This window comes from Plecotus auritus (assembly GCF_963455305.1).
Source record: "Plecotus auritus genome assembly, chromosome: 1".
NCBI classification, from domain to species: Eukaryota; Metazoa; Chordata; class Mammalia; order Chiroptera; family Vespertilionidae; genus Plecotus; species Plecotus auritus.
Window position 1 is genome coordinate 240,072,543 of NC_137770.1, and position 25,828 is coordinate 240,098,370.

General features: G+C 41.0%; 1 protein-coding gene across 8 annotated transcripts in view; it reads left to right on the top strand.

Annotated features, from left to right (window-relative positions):
- The window catches only part of LDB2 (LIM domain binding 2), a gene marked incomplete at its 3' end in the record, with an annotated part of 329,582 nt that overhangs the window by 231,940 nt on the left and 71,814 nt on the right, over positions 1-25,828 (top strand). For all 8 annotated transcript variants that reach the window (XM_080668257.1, XM_080668253.1, XM_080668255.1 and 5 more), the window contains exon 3: positions 24,771-24,943. In XM_080668257.1, coding sequence (XP_080524383.1) covers positions 24,771-24,943 — 173 coding nt within the window. The remainder of the gene's footprint in view (positions 1-24,770; positions 24,944-25,828) is intronic.

Consider the following 25,828-nt stretch of genomic DNA (forward strand, 5'->3'; position numbering starts at 1 on the left):
TTACCTGGGCTGGACCGGGCTGAAAAAAGTGTTTTCAAAGCCAATGATTTACAACCACAAGACAGTGGGCGCTTTTGTTCTTCCCAGAGCAAATGGTTTTGAGGAATCTCTGCACCTAAACTGTTGTGATCAGATGGGGGTTTCCGCTTTCAATTAGAGCAGAGCTGACCAGACTCCTGTCTGGAAAGCCTCTGTTATCAGGGAGTGCCAACTGAGGAATAAACGCTCATGCACACGGAGAGAGCTTCCTGAAGTCCTCGGCTATTATATTGCTTTTCCTTCCAAATGGCTTCTCAGCTCTCCTTTCTGCAAATCCTATTTGAACTGCTTTGACGTCGACGGGCTTTAATACTCTGAGCTGCTTCGGAGCTCTTTGTTCTTTAGCTGGCAGGTAAATTATAAATTTTAAAAACATGTCAGCTCTCTAAAATCATGATATGGTTTGGGTTCCTCACCAATTCCAACTGCCCTCTTGTACCCTTCCCCTCACACCCCCCTTACCCAAACATAAAGTGAGTCCTAAGAATAACCTCAAAGAAAAGAGATGCAGAGTTGAACGCAAAATACATAAATGGGATCTTCAGGTGAATTACAGAATCTGTTTGTTTGGGGGTTCGCTTATCTCCTAAATACCGCAGAACGCCAACCGAAGCACAGCACCCCATAGACTGCCCCACCTACACCCATAGACAGCATCAGGCATGGTGCCTCGGGCCTGTTGTCTGTTCAGTGTGATCTCTGAGCATCTCCAGTTTCAGTTTTGTTAGTCTAATAACTTTGGGAGAAGAGGATCAAGTGCAGGCCCATGGGGACAGCAGAGAGTGATAAGGTGTTTTTACATTTGTGTGGCATTCCCCATGGACCAGGCTGGCTGCAATCTCAGCTCTGCCTCCAATAGAGCTCCCTGAGCTTTGGTGTTCTCATCTGTGGAATGGGGATCACGTATTCATGACTTTCAGGATTTGACCCTCAATGCAACGCAACTGTTTTATGCTGCCTACGCCTTTATGTAAAAACAATCCGAAACCCTGCAGCAATTCTAGATGGCTAAGCACCTGTGGGATCATGCTTCTTCTGGTCTGTATGGGCCACTTTTTAGTGAGCACCTCCTCTTGTCTGGAACATACCTGAGAAATGAGGACATGCAAAATGAAGACCAGAGCCTCCAAAAGAATGATAAATCCCATGAGGCAATGCTCTGGTATTTCACTCATACCAGAGCCCATGAGCCCGGATGCTGGCCATATTTAATCTATTTACACATTCCTGAAAGGTTTGGTTACCTGGTTTGCTAATTTATGGGAGATTGGAAAGAGCAAATAAAAGAGAGTGGTTGCTCCCAATGGCAAACCAACACTAAAGATACAGCAAAGGAGGAAACAAAGAGGCTATTTCTTTCCCTTTCTTCTCCCCAACACAAGAATTCAAAAGTATGAACTCTCTGATGGTTTCATAGAGAAGTAAACATCCCCACACACTGTTCAGTAGCCCTTAAGGGCACAGCTGCATTACAGCACAAACCAGGAAGAGCAAATGCATGGCATCCCATCACTCCCTCCACCTGTGTCCAAAGCAAACTTCAAAAATCAGTCTTGATGCTCTTTTAACTAATGCTAATGGCTCCAAAATCTTTCTCAACACAGTGCTCAGGCACTGCCTACCATTCCTTTGAACTGAATCCGTGAGCTGAAATTCATTGACTATCTCTGTGTAAGTGATGTCTGTTTAAAAGGTCTGGGAGCCCGGCTGGAACATATGAACCAGGAGGTCCTGGTTTGATTCCCGGTAAAGCACATGCCTGGGTTGCAGGCTCAATCCTCATTACGGGACATGCAGGAGACAGCCTATCAATGATTCTTTTCATTGATGTTTCTATCTCTCCCTCTCCCTTCCTCTCTGAAATCAATAAAAAATATATGTATTTTTGGCCCTAAACAGTTTTGCTCAGTGGGTAGAGCGTCAGCCTGCAGACTCAAGGGTCCCAGGTTCAATTCCGGTCAAGGGCATGTACCTTGGTTGTGGGCACATCCCCAGTAGGGGGTGTGCAGGAGGCAGCTGATTGATGTTTCTCTCTCATCGATGTTTCTAACTCTCTCTCCCTTCCCCTTCCTTGCTGTAAAAAATCAATAAAATATATATTTTAAAATATATATATATTTTTGAAGATCTCTGGCATATTTTTATTTATAGAGTTTATGACCTGATCATTCTATGATTTTTCTTTGGAAAATGACTACATTTTTTTATTACAGCATCTAAAAAAGAACTGTACAATATAGTAATATGTTATATTATGACATGAATACTCTTTTTCTAGGCAGCACGAACAATAATGGCTTTGCCCATGAGTTTCAGGTCAAAGCTGAGTCCTCAGTGACACCATCATATTACCAAGTTTCCTACAAGCTGATGTTTGTTTTATTTGTTTAAAGTATTACATATGTCTCCTTTTCCCCCGATTGACACCCCTCTGCAGCCACTCCCACCCCCCAGGACATGCCCCAACTGCCCCAGTGTCTGTGTCCATTGGTTATGCTTATATGCATGCGTGCATACAAGTCCTTTGGTTGATCTCTAATCCCCCCGCCCCTGCCTTCTCTCTGAGGTTGGATGGTCTGTTCAGTGTTACCTTGTCTCTGGATCTGTTTTTGTTCATCAGTTTATGTTGTTCATTATATCCCATATATGAGTGAGATCATGTGATATTTTTATCTTTCTCCGACTGGCTTATTTCGCTTAGCATAATGCTCTCCAGTTCCATCCATGCTGTTGCAAATAGTAAAAGTTCCTTCTTTTTTATAGCAGCATAGTATTCCATTGTGTGCTTGTACCACAATTTTTTAATCCACTCATCTGCTGGATTAAACTGTTTAGACTGTTTCCAAATCTTAGCTATTGTAAATTATGCTGCTATGAACATAGGGGTGCATATATCCTTTCTGATTGGTATTTCTGGTTTCTTGGGATATATTCCTAGAATAAAAAAATATATATTTTTAAAAGGACAGGGACATGAGCAACCACATTTAAGAGAGGTATTCTCTAATGGGGGATTTGGAATAAAACAATTTGACTCATTGAAGGATGAGTAGGATTTTTGTCCAGCAAGAAAGTTGAGAACGACCTTCCCCAAAGTTATTTTTCTTATCCTAAAATCATCAGGACGATGGAGTGTGGCAAATGGATCTGAGGCAGACTCACTGGCTATCGATTAGAGGTAGAATCAATTACTTCTGGCCAGGGCTTCCTAAGGAGCCAAAGGCAGAGTGAGCCACTCTTGGCGAGGTTCCAAGTCAAATGCCACCCTCCCATGTTGCAGGGATCCTACTTGGAGCATTGTGGGCATGAGATGAAGGAATACCATTTTGAAGGGTTCCCTGGAATCCACATAATTCTTACAAAACAATATTGTGTCGAATTAAGTCAGAAGAATGCACCCCGTATGTTTCTGATTCACTTAGAATTTATGAGGGTTTAGGAGTTAGTTGAAGAGGTGCGAGGCAAAATGTATCGTCCAATTTTACTAAACCCAAAACATTTGAAACAGAGCCTACTTTTTCCTTTCCTTGTGTTTAACTCAAAGCTCAGGGACTTTCTGGCCCATTCATGAACCTTTCTAATCTTCTCTGGGTTTTTATTACCCACACAGGAATCAACTTGTGTTTCTCTCCTGGTGTGTATACACAGTGGAAAGGGGCAGAATCCAACTCGTAAATTGCTGGTACATGTTTATTGCACTTCAGCTGCTTGACCTTCCATGTCTGCAGTGGGTGGGTATTCAGGACAGTCCTCAGAAGTCAGTTTCTCCCACCCCTCAGTGTAATGTGTAGTAACTTACTAAAAGGGTCAGAGAGCTTCATGCCTCTTTGTAGAGCCACATCCCAGGGGTAAAACGTTCTGTCTTCCTATGGGGTTGCTTTGCCTCCCACATTTATGTATTCATTTCAAAGATATCTTGACCCCCTTCACTGTGCATTTGAGAATCAGAAGTGTATAGCACTCTTAGTTCATAGAGAAAAAAGACATAGATAGAGATAATTATAATACAGTGTGATGCATGCTATGTGAGAGGAAATACTTTGTGTTATGGGAGGGCCCTGCTGGCTCCTCTGACCCAGCCTGAGAGACTAGGGTGCAGGTAGGTCACCAGATGAAGACTTCTTAAAGGAAATGGTTTGTTAACTGGGTTTTGAAGTATGTATAAGAGTTCATCAGAAAGATAGTAATTGTTGGGAAGGAACTGGGGAGATGGAAAGAGAGCAGTCCTGGTAGAAGGTACAGTATAGGTAATGTCCTGAGGCCTAAGGAAGCATGGGATACTTGGTACTATTTCTGGGCCAGATTATGCAGTGCCTCCCTTGTGCCACTCCGAGGCACAGAAATGGAGTTTTGAGTAGTTGGTGGGGCCCATTGTGTGAAGGAAGCTCGGAGGCTCAGAGCTGAAGTGGGACTTGTATGTGGTTCCAGGGAGTAGGGTGAGGACCCAGGTGCTGGTTACTCATGACCAGTTTCATACTTAAAGCTTTATGATGACATGTCTCCCAGGGCAGTATGTTGAGAGTACAATGACATCTGACATTTGGCATTGTGTGACTGCAGAACAGTGAGAGAGAAAATGAGATGCTGGCACATGAAAACCCAGGGGCTCCCATGGGTAACAAGGGGTGCATCTTACCTTCTCTAGGTAGTCCAATAACTAATGTGAATTCTGATTGGAATGTGGTGGTTCAGAGTAGTGGATGAGATACATCACAGTTGTTCTAGCCAGTGTGTGACTTTGGACAAGCTACTATCATCACTATTAAGCCTCACCTCCCTCATCTGTACAAATGGGTTAATAGCAGTTCCTACCTCAGAAGGGCACACTGTGAATAAATTAAGATAATCCACAAAACCTTGGTTCAAATACATGGTGTGCTGCCTGCTACTCAGTGTACTTTCAAATTTCAGTCCCCTGTCCTATATCAACCTGTGTCATAATGAGAGTGTTGGACAAGATGGTCTTCACAGACCCTAATGAGCCCTCTGTGATTCTAGCACAGAGCAGAAGGGAATGAGGGTTCTCTGGATGCTGAGGAGCCTGGAAGTGACTTGCCTCCTTGGAACATTTTGAGACATTATTTACCACGAAGGATGCTATGGCAGGAGAAACAGCGTGCCCACATCAAGAAGCACTTCCCATTGTTAATAGGGAGCTAGCAGGCTTCAGGGCTCTGATTTAGCCTCTGTGGGTTTTCAGGGCAGCTTAGACCACTTCCCACGAGAAAACCATGGCCAGTATTCAGAAGACTGTACTGCAGGCAGACTTGACAGCTTTTGTGGTTTTTGTGGTTGATAAGCTGATATATTCATGGAAGAGAACTCAGTGGGCATCAAAATTTTTGTTTCTGAGTCTTACTCATTTATTCACCAAATACCTATCCAGCCTACTCTGTCCCTGGCACACCAGGGACACAGCGAGGAAATAGACCTGGTAGCCGCTACCTTCAGAGAGCTAGTGATCTCAGAGGGAGCCAAGCATACTGTCAGTCCAGGGTGAGATGTGCTATGTTACAAAGAGCAGAAAGAATGGCAGAAGCACTGCTAGGGGACACTGTCTCCAAATGTCCTGGGGGTGGTTTTTAAAGTACAAATTAACCAGAGGAAGGTAATGACATTCCAAGTAGATGGAACCTAATGAACTAAAGTGCGGGAGCAAGGGAGAGCTGTCAGGTTCAGAGGAGTTATAAGAAGTTCTGTGCTGCTAGAGCCAAGAGCGTGTGCCTGTCTGGGACATGGGGTAGGTGACAGGGACCCAGAGGGAGACAGAGGAGAATGAGGAGCAATAGAGAGGCAGAGCGATAAGATCAAAGAGATAAGCAGAGAATAGGCCATGGAAGATTCTTGCAGACTATTGAAGTTGGCCAGATACTTTTGGCACATGGTTAGAATGGGTGATCTTCAAGGTCCCTCTATATCGAAACTTTCCTAAACAGATACTATGTATTCTCTTTGAAGTGCTATCCACAAAAATCAATTCTTTAGTATTTTTTAAATAACCAGTTGTACTTTTATAGCCTTTTTTCACACAATGACATCAATCTAGCAAAACTTTGATTGCGCATCTCTTATGTGGATAACACCATGCTGGATTGTGCATGAAGGTAAATAAAAAATGCAGGGGACACATAACTGTCCTAACAATAAAAGAGATTGCACAAGATACACTACGGACTGATTGAGTTTGGAGTCTGATGATCCAGATGTGTGACCTTTCTCTGTCTCAGCCTCGGTCCCTTTCTCTGTAAAATTGGGGTGCTAGTAGTATTTATGGTGTAAAGATGTTGAGAGTATTGGAGGAGATAACACAGGTTAAAAAAATAAACAACTTAATCCAATGACTGGCACATGTTACGAACTTAAATTTAGTTAGCTAGTCACCTCATTCTTAGTAGTAGCTGTAGCAGTTGCTGGCAGATAGGTTTTGGGTAATAGCAATGAGAGCTGTTACTACTATGACATTATCAGTTGTAAGAAAACTTTTTTATATTTGGATATCTCAAATTCAAAATCATGGTAATTTGAATTGGTATGAAATTCTTTCTCAATGGAACCAAAAACAATTTGCTCCACAAATGAATAATGGCAAGTCCAGTGATGGTAGAAAATATGAAAGTATTAACTTTATATAGATAGATAGATAGATAGATAGATAGATAGAATATGAAGCTGCTTTCTGGGAATGTATTCCATACGGTAATTATAAAGATGGCTGTATTGATTTATCCAAGTATCACTTAAATTGTTAGCACGTGATAGTCATAGATTTTAAAGAGCATCTTTAAAAGTAATAAAATGGTATTTCTTTGCAGAACATTTTGTCCTTTTTTATTTATTTTGCATGCCCTTTCCCTGCCTCTCTCATTTCTCTCCAGTTACTCACAACGAGTGTTATTTTGCCAAATTCATACCAGTCATTATTTATTTATTTATTTATTTATTTATTTATTTATTCATCCACCAAATATTTATTGAGTGCCTGCTATGTGCCAGGAAATCGGCTAGATGCTGGTGACACAGGAATGAACAAAAAGACAAGGGCCCTCCCTCTTGGAACTTACATCCTAGTCGTAGGTTCGGCTTTGGAATGGAACAGTGACAATCTTTGAGAGTTGGTTGAAAGTGTCTAGAGGTAGGTATAGAAAAATAAGCATGGTAAAATCAGACATTGATAGAACAAAACGTTAATCAGATTGTAGACCATCATATAGGGTCATAGATCTTAGGACAACAGCTTTTGTATGAGAATGTTTTTGTAGAGGTTTCAGTTAAGGCTCTAAAATTGATATGAATAACTCTTTTTGCACATACTAGAGATTTAAAGTAGGTTTTCTCCTTTAACACATGCATTCACCCCATACCAGATACATAAAATTCATTTTTAGTTTCTCAATGATTTGACATAAAGATTAACAGAGAAAGCTAAGCACTACTGACTGTTATCCAAAACATTTTTTAAAATTTAAGTTAAGAAATACTGAAATCCAGACTCCCTCCTGCCTTCCTCAAACCCTCTAATAACTTCTGTGTGCTGAGTAAAAGCCGAACTCTAAAGCTTTTCTTTCAAAACTGCCACATGAAGTTAGCCAATAGCTGTTGTTCTTGATATCTTTTCTTTAATCCCCACTGCTTCCTGGAAACTCAAGGGATTTGGAGTGTGAGGGGAAATTATACAAAAGCTATTGCCTGTAACTTGAGCCACTGCCTCATGTCAGTGATTTTTGACTTGTACCCATCTGGCTTTCTTTTTTTAAACATGTGTCTGGTTCATTTATGTCATTCAACCATTAGTTATTGAATGCCTCCTATGGACCAGGCATTCATAGTTTCTGTTTTTCACTTTATTTGTTCCCCTCCAAATGTATAATCCAGTCTGTGGTTTCTTTGAGTCTAAGTAAGCATTCACTGTTGTTTCTCCAACTGATACCTGGCCCACTCAGCTAGAAAATCAAAGTAGCCTTCCCTATCAGAAAGCAAGTTCCACTGTTTATTTCTTGGCTGCATGAGAAGAAGAAAAAACTCAAGAAGGAAGAGACAGGAGCCTCCTTGTATAGACTCATTAGCCACCTACCCAGCAGCCATTATCTGTCTTTATTTCAAAGCTCATTCACTTGAACTGTTGAAAGATGAATCTTAATGTAGGGAAAATTCCCACTATGGTAGTTTCAAAACATTTCTAAATTTACACTATTTAGGAGCTTACAGAATTTATGCAGGAGAACTCAAACCCTCTCTAACTTGTCACTCTGATCAGTTGAGGTGGAGGTGATTTTTGTCTTCTTTTTAATGTACATCTGATATCCAGCAAGACTCACCCAGCCAGCCAACTATCCCATCATGATGCATTATGCTAAGCCTTTTTCTAGACCCAGGGACTAAGACAAAGACTAAGGCAGAGTTTTTGTCTTCAAGGAACTCCTGTTACCAGATGCATTTGGAGCTGCAGAAAGTCCCAGGTTGCTTAAAGAGTGTGGATACCTTTTGTTAGTAAATCAGTTGTTATGACATCAAAGTCATGCTCCTCTATCTCAAGTCTGGAATGTCACATAGGTAGTATCCTGGCCTGAGATCTTGTCTTGGTTGCTGCTGTAATCACTCTAGCATGCAACATGGTGCTGAACATATAGTAGGTATGTGAAAAGCATTTATGAAATTGAATTAGGTTGAATTTTGTTTGCTACTTGCCAACTATTTGTCGGTGAATTGAGATTCCAATAAGTGACATAGTTTTTAAACCTAAGTTCTGAACCAATTGAGAAATAAGACAAAGAAAATTGCAGATATAAAAGACACCATTTCTAATTCTGATACAAACAGTAATTGGAGAATATGGCTTATATCTATATGCAAAGGCTTTCCTAACATTAAGTACAAGAGCAAGTAGACTTACCCTCCCGCCCCGCCCCCAGTCACCAGTGTTGCTTGCTTACCCTCTAGGACAGGGCTCAGCCCTGGAGATGCTAGCAACACATGCATTCTCAGTAGAGCTTGTATCCAGGAAAAGGAAGGGGACGGGGCTGGGCTACACATGCCCAGCTTCTCCTTCTAAACTTTCAACTCTCTGATAAGATTTCATCACTCCTCTCACCTCCTCTCTTTCCCAGTTGAAGTGAAGCAAAAGGCAGAGAGAAGTGAGAAGTATCACATCAGTGGGGTTTCTGGCACAAGGAAGAACCCTCAAGAGTTTGGAAAAACCTTCCCTGGCAACACCAATTCTCTGTTGATTTGGAACATGCTCTTTTCTCATTTCCTGCCTGTGGTCTTCATCACGTTTGTCTCAGCCTGACATTGGTGTCCTCTTCCAGTTTGCCTTAGTCTCTTCATTGTAACCACTCAAAGCTTCCTTCTTGCGCGATTTCTCTTGCCTACACCTTCCACCCAGGCTCATCCGTTTCCCTGGATCCTATCAGCCTGGCTTGGCTCCTAACCCCAATCAACCTGATCGCATCTGACTTCCAGCTGTTAGAGACTCTATGTGATAAACAAACCCAGTAATTATTTGACAACTGTGCCAGGCACTGTTTTGAACGTTCATGATATAGAAGTGACACAGATAGATATTATCCCTTCCCCTACAGGGCTTTTGGACAACCAGGGACTAGAGAGATGTCGAAGACCATTCCATCCTGATCCTAATAACTCTTTGAGCAGAGAAAGCAGAGCCTCTGAAATTTGCAAGATCCTCCCTGTGTTGGCTACAGACATTTAACACGTGCATCTAGAATCTTTTCAGTGGTTTTTAAAGTGCTGATGAAATGGTTATGTATAACGTTTTTATCTGCTATCTTGATTTTTTTTTCTTGTTAAATTTTCTGTACCATTAACTTCTCTGATAAACAAAAGGGGGAAAAAGAATAAAACCTTTCCAAAGTTCTATAGCCAAGAAGAAAAAAATTTTGAAGCTATCCACCAGCAGCTTGTAAAAACAAAAGGGAGTTGTGGGGATTATAAAATAAATGCCTGACAACTGGTATTATCCACCAGCGAGATATTGTTCCTATCTCCACAGCCTGATAGTGTACGAATGAGCACCCTGGTTATCAAGTCATACATACAATGGCCCTGGTGGCTCCGGGAATTACCTTCTTGGATTGCTGCTAATCCCTCGTCTGCTCCAAATTCATCATGCAAAGGCCCGACTCTAATGAACCTTGGGTAAAGCTCAGCACTCAATTGTATTTTAACGTGTTAAGTGGCGTGTCGGTAGTCTAGAAATATAGCTGTTAGGGAATATCAGAAAAGAGACTTCACCTTTTGCCTTTCAAATCTGTTTCCCACAATTATCTCATCATGTGGCCCCACCACAGTCTGGGTTCTTTGAAATTGCCTCCCAGCAGAATGCCGCCAGGGGAGGTTCCTGCTTGGTGGCATGGAGTTCCCTTTTTTGGAGTCTGCGCCCTGGAGCAATCAGCAGGGAAACCTGGTGGGATAGCAGTGGCCAGCACGTTACCTAGTTGTTGGTAACAGTTAACACGAGTGTTTGCTTTTGCTTTTTGTGTTCTGAGAATCCCATCCACTCCCTTGGCAGCTCCTCGTGGAAGAATTCTGGGACATCTGGAGACTACGAGATGCCCCAGAGTGCCACGCCTTGATCATTCGCATCTCTGTTGGACAAAGCCAACCGCAATATACCGAACACGCTCCACGTCACATCAGTCAGTAACACACAGGCACATATACATGTACACACACAAATATATGCACCAAAGACACATACATACAAATATACATATACATACAAACATGTACATACCCATACACATACGTTTGTACAATGACTTGATGGGGGATGGCTGTGATTGGGTGCTGGGTGTCCTGAAATGAGGCAGATGGTGACTCTTCTCCTGGAAGCTGTGTACCCAGAAGACACACAGGCAGCTGAAATGGAGCCATGTCTCTGAATAGGGCCTAAGGAATGCCTGCCTCCCAAGTACCCAGGATATTGTTAAAAATGCCAGACCCCGGCCCCATTCCAGTCCCACTAAAACAGGTGCTTTGGGGGCTGAGGTCTGAGAATCTTGATCTTAACATGCTCCCCTACTGTCTTCTGTCTGAGAACCACTGTAATACGATAAATACTGCAACAGAGACGTGTAATTGTCAATGAAACTTGCACGAGATACACCCAACCAGCTCACCCTGTGGGAATCAGAGAAGGCACCCTGGAAGAAGTAGTCCCCACATTGGGAGCAGAAGAAAAGGAGGTATTCAGAAAAAAGAAAGAAAGGAGAAAAGGTCAGAAGGAATGTCCAGAAGAGGAAGGCTAGAGACTAAGGGGAGGTTTTTCAAAACATACCACCCGTAGTAAGTAAGGGACTCCGGCAAATAGAGGCCAGTGGGACACTTCCTGCATCTGTAATGCTTGCAGTTTAACACAAGACAGGTTGCAGCGCTTCCTGATAAGCTGCCCACATTCGTTTTACTTCCTCTTCCTGAGCGTCTTTCCAGTAATGACAACACCATAGAATCCTGAATTGCTGTCTGACATACTGCAGGATCTCGACTCAGATCTGGAACCTTCCACGTGGTACACATAGGGACAATGCCTTCCTTACCTCATGCTGCTACCATACAATGGATGATTCTACATTTCCTATACAGAACCAAGAATGTGCAGAGAGAGGAAAACTTAAAACAGCTCCGTGTCAATGCCCCATTTCTGCGCCGGATGTTCCTCCTTCTTAATTTTATGTTTGCTCAGGATCCAGCTTTCTGAGGTCAATTAAAGTCAGGAGGAGGTGTCAGCTTGATTTAGTAAAATTGGATTCTTTGTCTGCCTTGGGTTATCTCCTTGGGCCGGGTTGTCATTTGAATTTTATGTTTTTTGTCCTTATTTCTCCCGACCATGGTGGTTGTTTTTTTTCTCCCCAGGAAGGGTTTTTCAGTGTTGCTCTCGCTCTGTCTGTTGCAAGGAAGGTGTTTGTTTCTGTAAAGTGCCTGTCCCGGCTGATCTCCATCATCTTTATGGTCTTGCATTCTGTCACTGCGGCTCATGTCTGGCTGTGGTTTGTTATGTTTTGACAGGAGTTGGTTATAAAGCTGGGGATCACGTCTCTGGTTTTGCCTTTCAAACTTTCTTCTTTACGGTAGCCATAAACCCACACTGCTTTATGTTCCCACTGAGAAGGGGCTGAGATTCTGGTAACAAAAGCCTTGGGAGAAAGGAAGAAAACAGAGAGAAAGGCGGGGGGGAGAGAGAGAGAGAGAGAAAGAGAGAGAGAGAGAGAGAAGAAAGAATGTTGAAGAGATGTTATTAAAGTAACAAGTTACATAGCAGCAGTCATTAAAATGCAATATGAAAAGAATACATAGCATTTTCAAAGATCTGAGAAAATAATAACAGACTAGCAGGAGAAACGTCCCTAGATTATTCTGCCTTGCTGTGTTTAATTCTTGGGTATTTGGACAAGTTGGGAGTTGAAGAAGTCACCCTGGGTTTGCTAGGAAGGGAGAGAGTGTAGTGTGGGAACAGGCTCTAGTTTCTCTGAACCCTCCAAGGTAGCTATCTTGCAGGTTCTTTTAGCAAAACGCTTCCAATGACCTTGTTTTCCCGTGTAGATGGTAGAATGTAGACTTGGATTGTGTGATCCTGGACATGGGTCTGTATTTCTACCTTCGTTCCTGCCTTCAGGAAGGAGCTTGGAGTACTTGCTGTGTGCAGGGCCCAGCTCTGGGTCCCGGCCCATGGAGTGGATGGAGCTCTGATGTGTCCTGAGAACTTGACTAGGCACACAATGTGATTTTCGATTTCAGCCAATCCTCAAGGTCATCTGGAGAAAAAGTAATATTATTCCCGTGTAACTAGCATAGGGCCAGCCACCTAGGAATACAAGAATGTGCATTGATATGGGAGGACATGCAAATAAAAGGAATGAGGGACCCATTCCTGGTCACTGTGGAAAACTGTGGCTTTCTGTGGTGGCAGAAGAGGGATTTGGTCCTGTTTGTCTGATTCCACAGCCTGTGTTTCATACACCAACCCAGGCTGGTTCTTCTCTAACCACCTAGCATAGTGATTTTTCAACCAGTGTGCCACAAGAATGTTTAAGCCATGCAATGCCTATTTAGCCAGGGGCACCAATGGACCGCTGTGGAATGGGCAGCTCACCCTCCTGGTACTTCTCACTTGCAAGGACTTTTCCTTCCCTGTAAAGTGCCCCTGGAATGCTGGCCTGGCCTGCAAATGGAGTCTTTCTCTCTCTCCTTCACTCTTCTTTTTAAAGAAGTATACTCTTCTTTATGGAGTTTGGATGTTTATGAAGTATACACACAGCTACTATAAGGGAGAAGCCCTTCAGACTAAGTAGTCTCAGGTAGGATGCTTTAACTTGGAAAACTCAAAATTAACTTCAATCCCAAGATGAAACTTTCCAAATGATTAGACACTAATTCTTAATGATCTGACATAGAGCATTCAGCTGTGAAAATCCCAGGTACGGGGCCCCTAGAACCTGTGCTTGGGGCTTTGGTTCCCCAGACCTGAACTTTGAAAGTGGCTCTAGCTCTGCGTTGAAACCCGACTGCGCACATAACCAGTTCGAGGTTGGCAGGCCGTCTAAATAGACATGCCAAGTCCGCATGCATCCATTTGCCAAACATCTCTTAAGTAGCTATTTACATCACGGATGTGCTGTGATACCGAAATGATTGAGAAACATTCTCTGCCTTCAGGGAATGACAGTCACTGAAGGAAAGACAATAAAATTGACGATTACAATACAGTGGGGTAAGGCACAGCCTGTGCAGTTAAGTGCTCAGTGGAGTCAGGCTCTGTGCAAGCGCTTTGCATGCATAATTTTACGAATACTGGTAACTGCCCGTTATTAGCGATGATTCCATGCCCGTTTGACAGATGAAGAAACTGGGCTTTAAAGAGCATAAATCCAGGTTGCAAAGTAAGCAAATGGCACAGCCAGTCTATGTATCTGGGACTTTCACTGCAGCATCCAAGTCTATAATCACTTTGCATGTATAGAGGAAAGAAGTGGGAAACTCGAAGGAGAAGCGTGATGCTCAGCCAGGGGGTGTGGTGCTGTAGCTGAGATCTAAGGATGCCTAAGACTTGGGATGAAGCGGAAGAGGAGGGAGTAGAACCCCCCAGGCATAGGGTGCTGCGTGAGCAGAGGTTTTGAGGAGTGCAGTGCATGCAAACATGGAGGAAGTGGGCGAGATCCAAATGGAGATGAGAGAAGGGGGTGGGGCAGCCAGTTGATTATTTTAATTCTACAAACCTTTGACTTCAGAACCCACTGAAAAGGGTTATATTTTATTAGCTTCTGTTTTAGGGACCGCTTAATACCCAGACCTAGGATAGTGCCTCATCTAGAACACTGCTTTCATGTTAAAGGAATGGATTCATAAGTTGAATTTATGCAAAAATATATACAAAAATGTGTGTATGTGTGCACAAGAGAGAGTTAGGTTTATCTGAGCACAAAAATTGTTCAATAATTGAAAATAAGTTAATAGATAGCTTTCTAAAGAAAATGAGAAGATTAGTAGTTACTAAAAAGGCATTCAATCAAGTTATACATCCATTAAGATAAAACCTCATGAAAACAAAGATTAGAAAAACAATTTGCTTTTCTTTCCATAATAAATAATATACTGTAAAGTTAACATATAGTATTTCCCTAATCTTTGAGGCATTTTCTTAAAAAATATCAGGGAAAGAAGAAGTTCTGTAACTTATTATTTAATCTTATTTTTCTGGAAGTTCTATTCTAACCATTGCAGTTGAGAAATCAATGATATAAATATATTGGAATGATAAAAAACATTTTATAAATTGTTAAAAAACTTAAAATTAATAAAAGCATTAATTTCTAGCCTGGGTGGGTTCCAACTACAAATATAATTTTAAAATATATTAACCATTCAGGATAACTAAAGTATGCAAGAATTGTCTTAACCAGAAATGTTCCATATCTACATATAAAAAAAACTATAGAATTTCTTTGTTGTAGAAATAAAGACAAACAAAAAAACAAACATTTCATGTTCTTGAATTGGAAGATCGAGCATCTTAAAGATGTCAAATCTTTTTTAATAAATTTAATTTAAATCAACTTCCTCTAAATTTTTTCTTTTTTAGAATTTGAAAATATTATCTTAAGGTTTATCTTGAAGAATAAATATAGTAGTTGAGAAAATGTTGAATAAAAATATACAGAGGAAAGAAATAAATCTACCAGATGTGAACTACATTATAAGACTTGGATAACTGTGTGTGTGTGTGTGTGTGTGTGTGTGTGTATATATATATATATATATATATATATATATATATATATATATATATATATAAAACTGTCATAAAAAGAGAGTGAGAACCAGGTGGTGGAGGGCAAAGGGGAAAAAAGAGGGGGCATCTATAATACTCTCAGCAATAAAGATAAAAAATAAAAATAATAGAAATGAATAAATAAAAATCAGTACAATGAAAAAGAGAGAGTGAGAAAGATCTATGTTAGCAGAGTAGCTAATCAAGACAAGTTCCTTTAAGGCATCCTATATAATAAAAGGCTAATATGCAAATCAACCAAAATGGCAAACGACCGGTCGCTATGACGCACACTGACCACCAGGGGGCAGACGCTCAACACAGGGGAGATATCCGACTGCCAGCTTAGGCCTGCTCCCCGTCCCGGACTGCGATAGGGTGCAGGCAAGGCTGAGGGACCCTCCCAGTGCATGAATGTTGTGTACCGGGCCGCTAGTAAATATATAAGATCTGGTCAAGGCAGCAGCCCCAGTCATGAGAAATGTTCCATGCTTCCTAACACATGCTGTTCCCTCAGCCTGGACAATTCTTCCCCTTGGTCACTTGTGCCTGATTTATGTCTATTCATCCTCCCAATTAGGTCTTTCTCTACATCTCACTCAGTTCCCACTGATCCTGCACTATGTCTATGAGGCATCAGGAATTAGAGCATGGACTTACTCTGGAAGTCAATAAAGCATTTCAGTTTCATATCCAAAGGGTGTTGATTTATGGTTAGAATCCAGCCATGGCTGCGGACCTCTCCTGTACAATGTTATTGTCAGTAACTTGAACAAAGGGGAAACAGAATTTGGCCCATCATGAAAATGTCCTGTGGGATGGCTGACAGAATAAGAATCCAAAATTATCTGAATATGCCAAAGTACTGGTTGAATGAGATGAAATAAGACAGGCTTACATGCAAGTTTCTACAACTTGGAACTATAAATCCATTCATGGATTACATGGACTCATTCAGCAAATACATACTGAGTCCTTACTGCATCAGACAATGTATAAACAGAGGGGGCCATGGTACACATCTTTCTATCCTTAATTAATGAGTTAATAGCTCATAGAATTGTTTCGTCAGAAGCTCCCTAAATGCAGGATATGGTCTACCTTTGTCATCGTTGTTTTTCCAGCACCTAGTGCAAGGTGGTTGGCTGGGTTCTTAGTCAAGTTATTAAAAATTTGGTAGGTAGAAAACAAACAAGCAAAAAATATGTCTAGTAGATTTCTGGCAGGATCAGAAAATGTTGTGGGGTTTGGGGACCCTGTTGGCAGATGCATACTACATTTAAGACTAGAGTAGTTTCTTCAGATCATATCATTGTCTCAACCTTCCACTGTTATCTCATTGCACTAGAAATAAAATTCAAGTCCTCTTGGAAGAGCCACATAATCTGGTTCTTCTCTTTCTCTGAGCTCATGTATCATCTCACTCCTGCCACAATGCCTTTCTTCCTGGAACATACCAAGCACATTCAGTTCAAACTCATTCCTGTCTTGGGGCTTTGCCCTTGCTTTTCCCTGGGCCTGGACCTCTTCAATCCTGGATTTTCACATGGCCCCCTTCAATTAGAAATCAGCTCCATCACCACCTCCTCACCACAGCCTTCCATGCCAGCCAGTGTAAACCAGCCTGCATTCTCTTGCCACCAAGTTGATTCTGTCTCCCCACTTGTCTGCTATTTACCTAAAGCACATGGAACAATGTCAAGCCCAGGTACTTAACTAAGCAGATATTCAATGAATGAATCTTTGAAATAGCAAGAGAGGTGATTATTTAAGTCAAATTGCTTTGGTTGAGAAAAGAGGAAAAGGTAGGTTAGATTGAAAATGTTGTCAATTTATGAAAGTAAAGTTAGTTTGACTTGCTCTCCCTTCACCGAGATAGAGGAATCTGCCTTGAGCCTCTATCACCCCCATCAGAGTTTAAGCATGTTTCATTTCTATTGTTTTGGCTAATTATGATGGTTATGTACCATAAATGAAATTATCAGTAGTGTTTATGTCACTCCTAGGAGCATCATCACCATTTACATATTAGCATACTACATTCATTGATTCTGAATACTGATAAGTCTAAAGTGTCTTAATGAATCTGTGTGTACCTCAGTGGCAGACTTTCCATTTGGATTTCTGAGGTCCTGCAACTTTAGAACAACTATATAAAACTACTTAGATTCAGACAATCAGTTTATCTGTTATTGTATTTATAAAAAGTGTTTAAAATCATATTATAAGGCCATTGCCCTAGCCGGTTTGTCTCAGTGGATAGAGTGTCCACCTGTGGACTGAAGGGTCCTGGGTTTGATTCCGGTCAAAGGCACATGCCCGGGGGGTTGTGGGCTCAAACCCCAGTAGGGGGCATGCAAGAGGCAGCTGATCAATGATTCTTTCTCATCATTAACGTTTCTATTTCTCCTCTCCTTTCCTCTCTGAAATCAATAAAAATATCTTTAAAAAATGATTTAAAAAATAAAATCATATTATAAGGCCAAGGAAGAGGTGGTGAGGTTGGGTGGAAATGGGCAAAGTGAACGGGGGGCGGGGAGGAGAGGGACATCTGCAATAATGTCAACATTAAAAATTGTAATAAAGAATAGAGCGGAAAATCATATTATTCAATTATTTTACTGTAATTAATTTCACCAAATTCAAAACACAAAATGTTTGGTTATGATTTTTCTCTTTTCAATGAGGAAAATCCTACATAATAAAAGCCCAGGGACTGAACAGCAGAAAAACCAGAATGACTGGTCAACCAGTCGCTATGATACACACTGACCGCCAGGGGGCAGATGCTCAATGCAGGAGCTGCCCCCTGGTGGTCAGTGTGCTCCCACAGTGGGCCAATCCCCACAGGCCACACCACCCCCCACCAGTGCACGAATCCCATGCACTGGGCCTTTATTCATTAAATAATTACCAAGTGTAAAGTGGTACTAATACATCATTAGTTGTGAATCTTCCCCTTATTCTGCATTTTAATCAGGGGTCTCAAACTCTTATTTCATTTTATTTTTGAAGTGAATTGTCTCTGACAGATAGAAAGTACAGGCATTTGGAATAGTAAAAGATAATCTCTAATCAAAAGTCTTAGAATTAGGACTTAAAGAACTTTGGGGCACTTATGACCTGAACATTAGAATTACAATTTGGCAAAAGTATTTGCAAAGACATTAGAGTCACACCTAATAAACTATCAGAATTACAGATTCTCAAGATAAGGTGTAATTGTTGATTTCCCTGGAAGTATTTGAGTATGCCTGTTCCACCACAAGCTCACCAGGTTTGTTTTAATCATTTTTATTATTTTAATTTATGCTTTGATTACTAGTTTGAACATTTCCCCATATAATTATTTTCTACTTGCAATTTCTTTCATGTGAATTACCTACAAACATTCTTAAGAGTTAAAAGCATTTCTTAATGACATAGAGATGAATAGAGGTGAAATGAGATGAAATGCTTGCTCTAAAGGAGATGAGATATAATAGAGATGAAATGTCCTAAAAGATAGATGCACCATAGTTTATATCTTTTTAATGATTAAGAGTTCCCAGTGTGTACCATTTAGTTTCTAAATGGGGAAAAATAAGCCAATATGTCTAAGTATGCAGTACATATCCTAACATCCACCAGTAACACCTACAAAAAAAGATGGAAGCTAGATCCTGTCTCCACAGCACTGTCAGCCTACCAGCTCCAATAGCAAGAACTATTGGAGAGTGGAGGTCAGTGGTTTGGCACAGAACAGAACAATGAAAAACTTCCCAAGGAACTGTAATTCAGAGCTCAATATCCAAATTAGCTACAAACAAATTTTTAGCTATTTCTGGACTAATATTTACCTATAAATCAGAGTATTACTTAGGCATTCTTTATACACATTTTGGGTTTCTGAGTAATTTAATCTATGATTTTCTTTTCTCTTTCATAAATGCATAGATACACAATATATACTATACTAGAGGCCCGGTGCACAAAATTCATGCACTCAGGGGGGTCTCTCAGCCAGGCCTGTGCCCTCTTACAGTCTGGGAGTCCTGGATGGATGTACGACTGATGACTTAGGCCCACTCCCTGAGGGGGTGCAGGCCTCACTCAGCCTGCAGTTGGACATCCTTAGTGCTGCCTTGGAGGCGGGAGAGGCTCCCGCCACCGCCACTGGGCTCGCCAGCTGTGAACCCAGCTTCTGGCTGAGTGGCACTCCCCCTGTGGGAGTGCACTGACCACCAGGGGGCATTTCCTGCATTGAGCGTCTGCCCCCTGGTTGTCAGTGCATGTCATAGCGAGGGGTTGAATGGCCTTAGCATATCATTAGCATATTACACTTTGATTGGTTGACAGCCAACCAGACACTTAGCATATTAGGCTTTTATTATATAGGATTCTACTCACCTGACATCACAGAACATTTTCCTGGGGCTATCTTGCTCACCTTACTTCCCCTTCCTAACTTTTGGAGTTTTGACCAAATGTGTCAGAAAAATAGAATCTCTGTTATAATCTCCTATAGTCTTAATCTCTCATCAGGAATATTTGTAAAATATAATTCTTTACATGGGTACACAATGTAGATTTAGGTATATTAATATTTAAATTCTTTTTAGTTCCAAGAATTAAAGTACAAATGCAAAGTGTAAGTCTAGCATATGAATGTGACAATATAACATTTAAATAGATTTAGACTTGGTGTGGCTGATGAGTTCTAGGGGATCACCAGAGCTAAATCTGAAATGTCTACTGATTTAAAGTCATTTATATTAGGCTGTGCAGTGTGGCTGCAAGATTTATGAAATTAAAAGGACATTTTAATCTTCTCAGTGCTTCAAAAATAATACAATTGTACTTTGAATTCAGGCGTCAGAAGAAACTGGCAAAGATTTCAAAATCACAAATTTGACTTTTAGCTTTATTGTCACATTGTATTATAGATATTTAGATGCTTGTTAACTCTCTTGTTAGAGGTGCCTTTGAAAGATAGGGACAGTAGTCTGTCTTTGTGTTTCCAGCATCTGCCAAGGAGCTTTGCACCTACTCTGGGCTCAGTGAATGTTTACAGAATCAATGAATGAGCTGCAGAGTGACTTCCTCATGCACATGTGATGTTTTTCTTTCCGGTTGTCTCTCCCATTCACTGCACATTATCTGTACATTGCTCATTGTGTGTGCATGCATGTGTGTGTGTGTGTACAAGTTATATTTTTTACTAATCTCCCTTGCAAAACAGAAGCTCTTTGGCAAAGATATTCTCTGTGGAAGGCAACATAATTGCCCCCCTCTGAGATGTCCAGTGCTAATCCCTGGAGCCTGTGACTATGTTACCTTACTAGCAAAAGGAACTTTGCAGACCTGAATAAGGACCTTGAGATGGGAGATGATCCTGGTTATTTGGGTGGGTACAAGGCAGCCACAAGGGTCTGTAAAAATGGAAGAGGGAGGCAGCAGGGAGAGCGAGAGTGATGCCCTATGAGGATTCCATGACCATTGTTGCGTGTGAGGCTGGGGGAAGGGCCACAGCTGAGGAGTGGCAGCAGGCTCGATGCTGGAAAAAAAGCAGGAAAAGGAATTCTTTTCTGGAGCCTCTAGAGAGGAAGGTAGCCCTGTTGACACCTGTTAGCCCAGCAAGACCCATGTCAGATTGTCAGAACACTGTGTGAGGTAATAAACAAATAGAAATTAAGTCACTAAATTTGTGATCATTTGTTAGTGTGAGTAGAAAACTAATACTGTCTCTGACACACCCTTTTATCCCCTTCAGCTTCTGACACAAAGAGAGACTCATATCTGCCGAAACCGGTTTGGCTCAGTGGATAGAGCGTCGGCCTGCGGACTGAAGGGTCCCAGGTTCGATTCCGGTCAAGGGCATGTACCTTGGTTGCGGGCACATCCCCAGTAGGGGGTGTGCAGGAGGCAGCTGATCGATGTTTCTCTCTCATCGATGTTTCTAGCTCTCTATCCCTCTCCCTTCCTCTCTGTAAAATATCAATAAAAAATATATTTTAAAAAAAAAGAGAGAGAGAGACTCATATCGTTTGCAGATTCTCATTCTCAGCGCTTTCTTTCAGCTCAGTGTTCGCTACCTTGTTCTGTGCTGGAACAGGACGGACAGCATGAATTAGGATTCCTCTGTTTGCAAATAACAGAAAGCTAATCCCAACTTAAATAAATTTTTTATTTTTTTTTTTATTTAAAAAGAGGGGAGCAGGCACATCTCACAAAAGTGGGACATCCAAGGACTAAAGTTGCCTTCAGTCCCAGCTAAGATGAGGGCCCAAATCAGTCCACAAAGGCCCTCTGTCTCTCTGGCCTGCTTTCCTCTGGATGGGTGCTTCTGTATTTCTATATTCATATGTTTTCAGTGGCAAAACTGACCTCTTCAGGGAAAAATAGTAATTTGCCCATCTTTGTAGCCTAGGGATTGGCAAGGGTGCTATGATTATTCACTGGCACATTAAAAAGGGTCTCCAACACATGTTAGCTTAAAACACAAACACTGCTTTTACTTACCCATGGTTCTGCAATGTGGGCAACGCATGTGGGAGATGGCGCATCTCTGCTCCAAGTGGCATCAGCTTGAGGCAGTGAGATGGGAACTCAAGCCTTCACCTCCCACGACGCCTCACTTACACAAATAAGTCGGTGCTGGCTGTTGGTTGGAAGGTCAGCTGGGACTGTTGGCTGCAAGACTCAGTTCTCCTTCACATGACTGTCCCACACGGTTAGGCAGGGCTTCTTGCACTATGGCAGTCTTACAGTAGTTGAACTTTGTACATCTCAATGACTTGCCCCAAGCACAAAGGGGAAGCCTTTATTAAGGTTAGCCCCAAACTGGCATTAGGACACTTGTGCTACATTCTACTGGTTAAAGGAGACTGCAGGACCCAGCCCATATTTAAGGAGAGGAGGCTGCGCACACAAGGACCTGACTACCATTGCTGTGGTTCAGTGGGACCCCCAGAGTGCAGTCTATTACGGTGGATAACGGGGCTGTGCGAGGGAGGGTCCAAACAGGACCGTGGGGAAATGCTAGGGTCAGTCCCAAAAAGGAAAAGGGCTGAACACAAAGCTCAGGTCTCCATAGCAACCATTTCCTAGAGTGCCAGAAAGTACTCCATGAAGCGAAGCTGCCTTTCCCGCTAGGTATCTTTCTCATACAGTTTGTACATTTTCTAGAGTTGGAGAGCTAATTAATAATTTAGGTTTAAAGTTAAGGAATCTCTGACGTTTTCTTATTCAATTTTTCTTACGCTATAATTGAAAATGATGATAATATATAGCAAATGCTACTGCAAAGGAATTAAATTGTGCAGGATTCATGATGAATAAACTGCAATGTGTCTAATCCAGTAACCTTTTTACTGGGACAATTCCTTGGATACAGTGGTTAAGTATTTTCACCCTGCTTCGACTTTTTTATGGTTTGTATTTATTCTCCACAGTACAGATCCCCAAAATGTCAAATTACTAGCGCTATTTTGTGTACTTAGTTTTAAGTTAGAATATTTGAAATGCATTTAATTAATTTTATCTGTTTAGCAAAGTACAATAAGGTTTTTCGCATTAACCAAGTTTTCTTTACAATATAAGCCATGCATACATTTATGGTGGACTCAAATTACTCTTTATTTGAATTTTGTATTTAATGAATGAACATGTGCTGTTAGGTATTAGGCAGGATTTAGGAAATGTATGTAGAAGGATTATTTAAGATAAAATTGCCAAAGATCCAGGAATATGCAGAACATATTTGTTGATTGATTTTAACTGCAATAAATATGAAGCAATAACAGCTCTATAAATTATTCAGAGACCAGTCATCCATGTCAGGATTCTTTAGATATTGTTTTAGAAAACTGTTTGGCAGGGTATTCTTTTTATAGTGTGTTTTTCCCTAGTCCGTGTACAAAAGAGATAGAGATCCATATGGAATAGATTAACACTGATTCTTTTAAAATGAAGTTAAACATTTTAAAACATTCAAGTGAAGACTGCATGATCTTTCCTACTAAAGCTCTCTTTGGTAATTTATTTATTTTAAATATTATTTTTGTCTTTCAGGAGGCCTTGTATAGGGAATGTAAGAGATTTATTAAAAACCTGGGATCCCTTGAGGGTGCTTTAGTACTTTGCCTCAAATCTGCACATAGGCAAAATTCCTGATATTATGAGTTGGGATTTTCAGTGTAAGAGGATTTAAAATCTCTGCTGAAGCAAAGGACTTGTTAGCTGTTTCTAAGCATCATATATCAGAGAGAACCAGCTACTTAACAATCGCTCAACTGAAATGGGGCAGGACAGGGCACAGGGAATAAAGGAGACCAATTTAGACCAAGTGGAAGGTACCAAATTCTCTTCAAATGGGCCTTTTATCCTAGAAAGATATTCTGTCCAACTCCAGAAGCAGACAGAATGAAGAGGCAGTAATGACATAGGTATGGATCTCTATATGTGCAGGTACAGTTCACTTTTTAAAGATTTCCCTTCAGTAAAGCGGTTTGAGACACAGTGTTAGAAAGAGTGACTGTTTGGGTATTTGCAGATTTGGAATTAAAGACCCCAATTTTCTACTCACAAGTTATGTGACTTTGAAACATTCCTAATAACCTTTTTCTTTCCACAATAACTTTTTTTTTGTCTCAGCCCCCTACACTTGGGGTTGTTCTGAAGATCCAAGTCTGAATGCCAAAATTCTTCACACACTATCAAACACTACATTATTAAAATTTTTATTATTATGACAACTACTACTAAAACATGATTGAATAACTGGCCTGTAATCAATCCATTAAAAAATCCAAGTGGGTTGGGTGTGTTTTATTTTGGGGAAATATGTTCATTTAGAGAACATGGTGTCCAAAGTAGTCAATGTGTTTGTTTCCATTCTTTAAAAAATAAAGACAAGTGTCACATGATCTCACTCATTTGTGAAATCTAATGAACAAAATAAACTGTTGAATAAAATAGAAACATAGAAGCATGGAACAGGCTGACAAATCTCAGAGGGAAGGTGGGGATGGGGATGGGTTTGGGAGAGACTAACTAAAGAACTTATATGCATACATGCATAACCCATGGACATAGACAATAGTGTGGGGAAGACCTGGGTGGGGGGTGGAGGTGGGGTACAGGAGGTAAATGGGGAAAAATGGGGAGATCTCTAATACTTTCAACAATGAAGATAAATTTTAAAAAATACTACCCCTTTCACTATTGACTTTCAAAGGACACAAAATCTGGAGAGATGACTGTACAAATTTTTGTCTGAATAGCTGAGGATTTTATTTTATAAACAATAACCCAGAAGGGTCGTGGCTATTTGTAAAGAGAAATTTGCCCCCTGGCATCATCTCTTGCGATGACTTTTATCCAGTTGCAGATCTGGCAATGGTGTGGGGTGTGTTAGACCAGCCAGATATTTTCATTCATTTTTTGTTTGTCTGTGTTTCTCTCCCAGCTATCGGCAGGACTCTCATCCCCCGCTACTTTAGCACTGTGTTTGAAGGAGGGGTAACTGACCTGTATTACATTCTCAAACACTCGAAGGAATCGTACCACAACTCATCCATCACAGTGGACTGTGATCAGTGTGCGATGGTCACCCAGCACGGGAAGCCCATGTTTACCAAGGTAAGGGGCCATCTCCAACATGGTTTGTTCTTCTCTGTGTGTATTTCAGGATAATAATGGAAGCTTTCTTCTGGAACTTTGAGCTGATTTCTCATGTCTTAGACACTTTCAGCACTGTGAGATGATCTTTTATGTTTGCAACACGGCTACAGTGAACACTGTTCTCAGTTGTGGGCATGTAAAGTGGAGTCAAGCATGATAGAACCTGAAAATTAAGGGCAAGAGAGGGTCAGCTGCCTATTAAACCCAGGTTACTAAATTAGAACGTTAGTTTTTATACAAAAGACCTTCTACAGGTAAGAGAACGTTCTCCCAGTGTTGATCGTCTGATTCGGAGATACACTCCAGTTTATCCAAAGACCACACAGAATCACAATGATTGTCATAATACCATTAGTTGCTGAAGAAATTTTATATGTTACTGAAATTAAACATTCTTAAAGCTAAATTCAGTGTAAATTGGGCAGGAGGACAATCCAACTTACCATAACTCAACTAACCGTAATCTTTAAGGAACACAAAAATATAAAAGAATTTAGGAAATTTGGAGCTTAAAGGTGATTTCCCCAAATTCTGAGAAGTTCTATGATTGGTCAATCAGCAAGTGAGCAAGAAGTTGTGAGAGAGAGAATGAGAAACATGGGGAGGGGAGGAAGAGGATCAGATAAAAATTTGAGGCAGAATTCAAGGCCCTGTGAAGGATTTGAAATGAAAAAGAAAAAACTCCACCTATGACCTCTCCCATGCATAGATAATTGCCATATGGAGTGCTTCCTCTGGACAAAGACCTTAGAGTCAACCCTTTTATATCTTCTCCCAAGTAGAAAAATAGCAAGAGCAAATATTTAGTCACAGAATCTGGCAAAACAGAAGCTTATTTTTTAA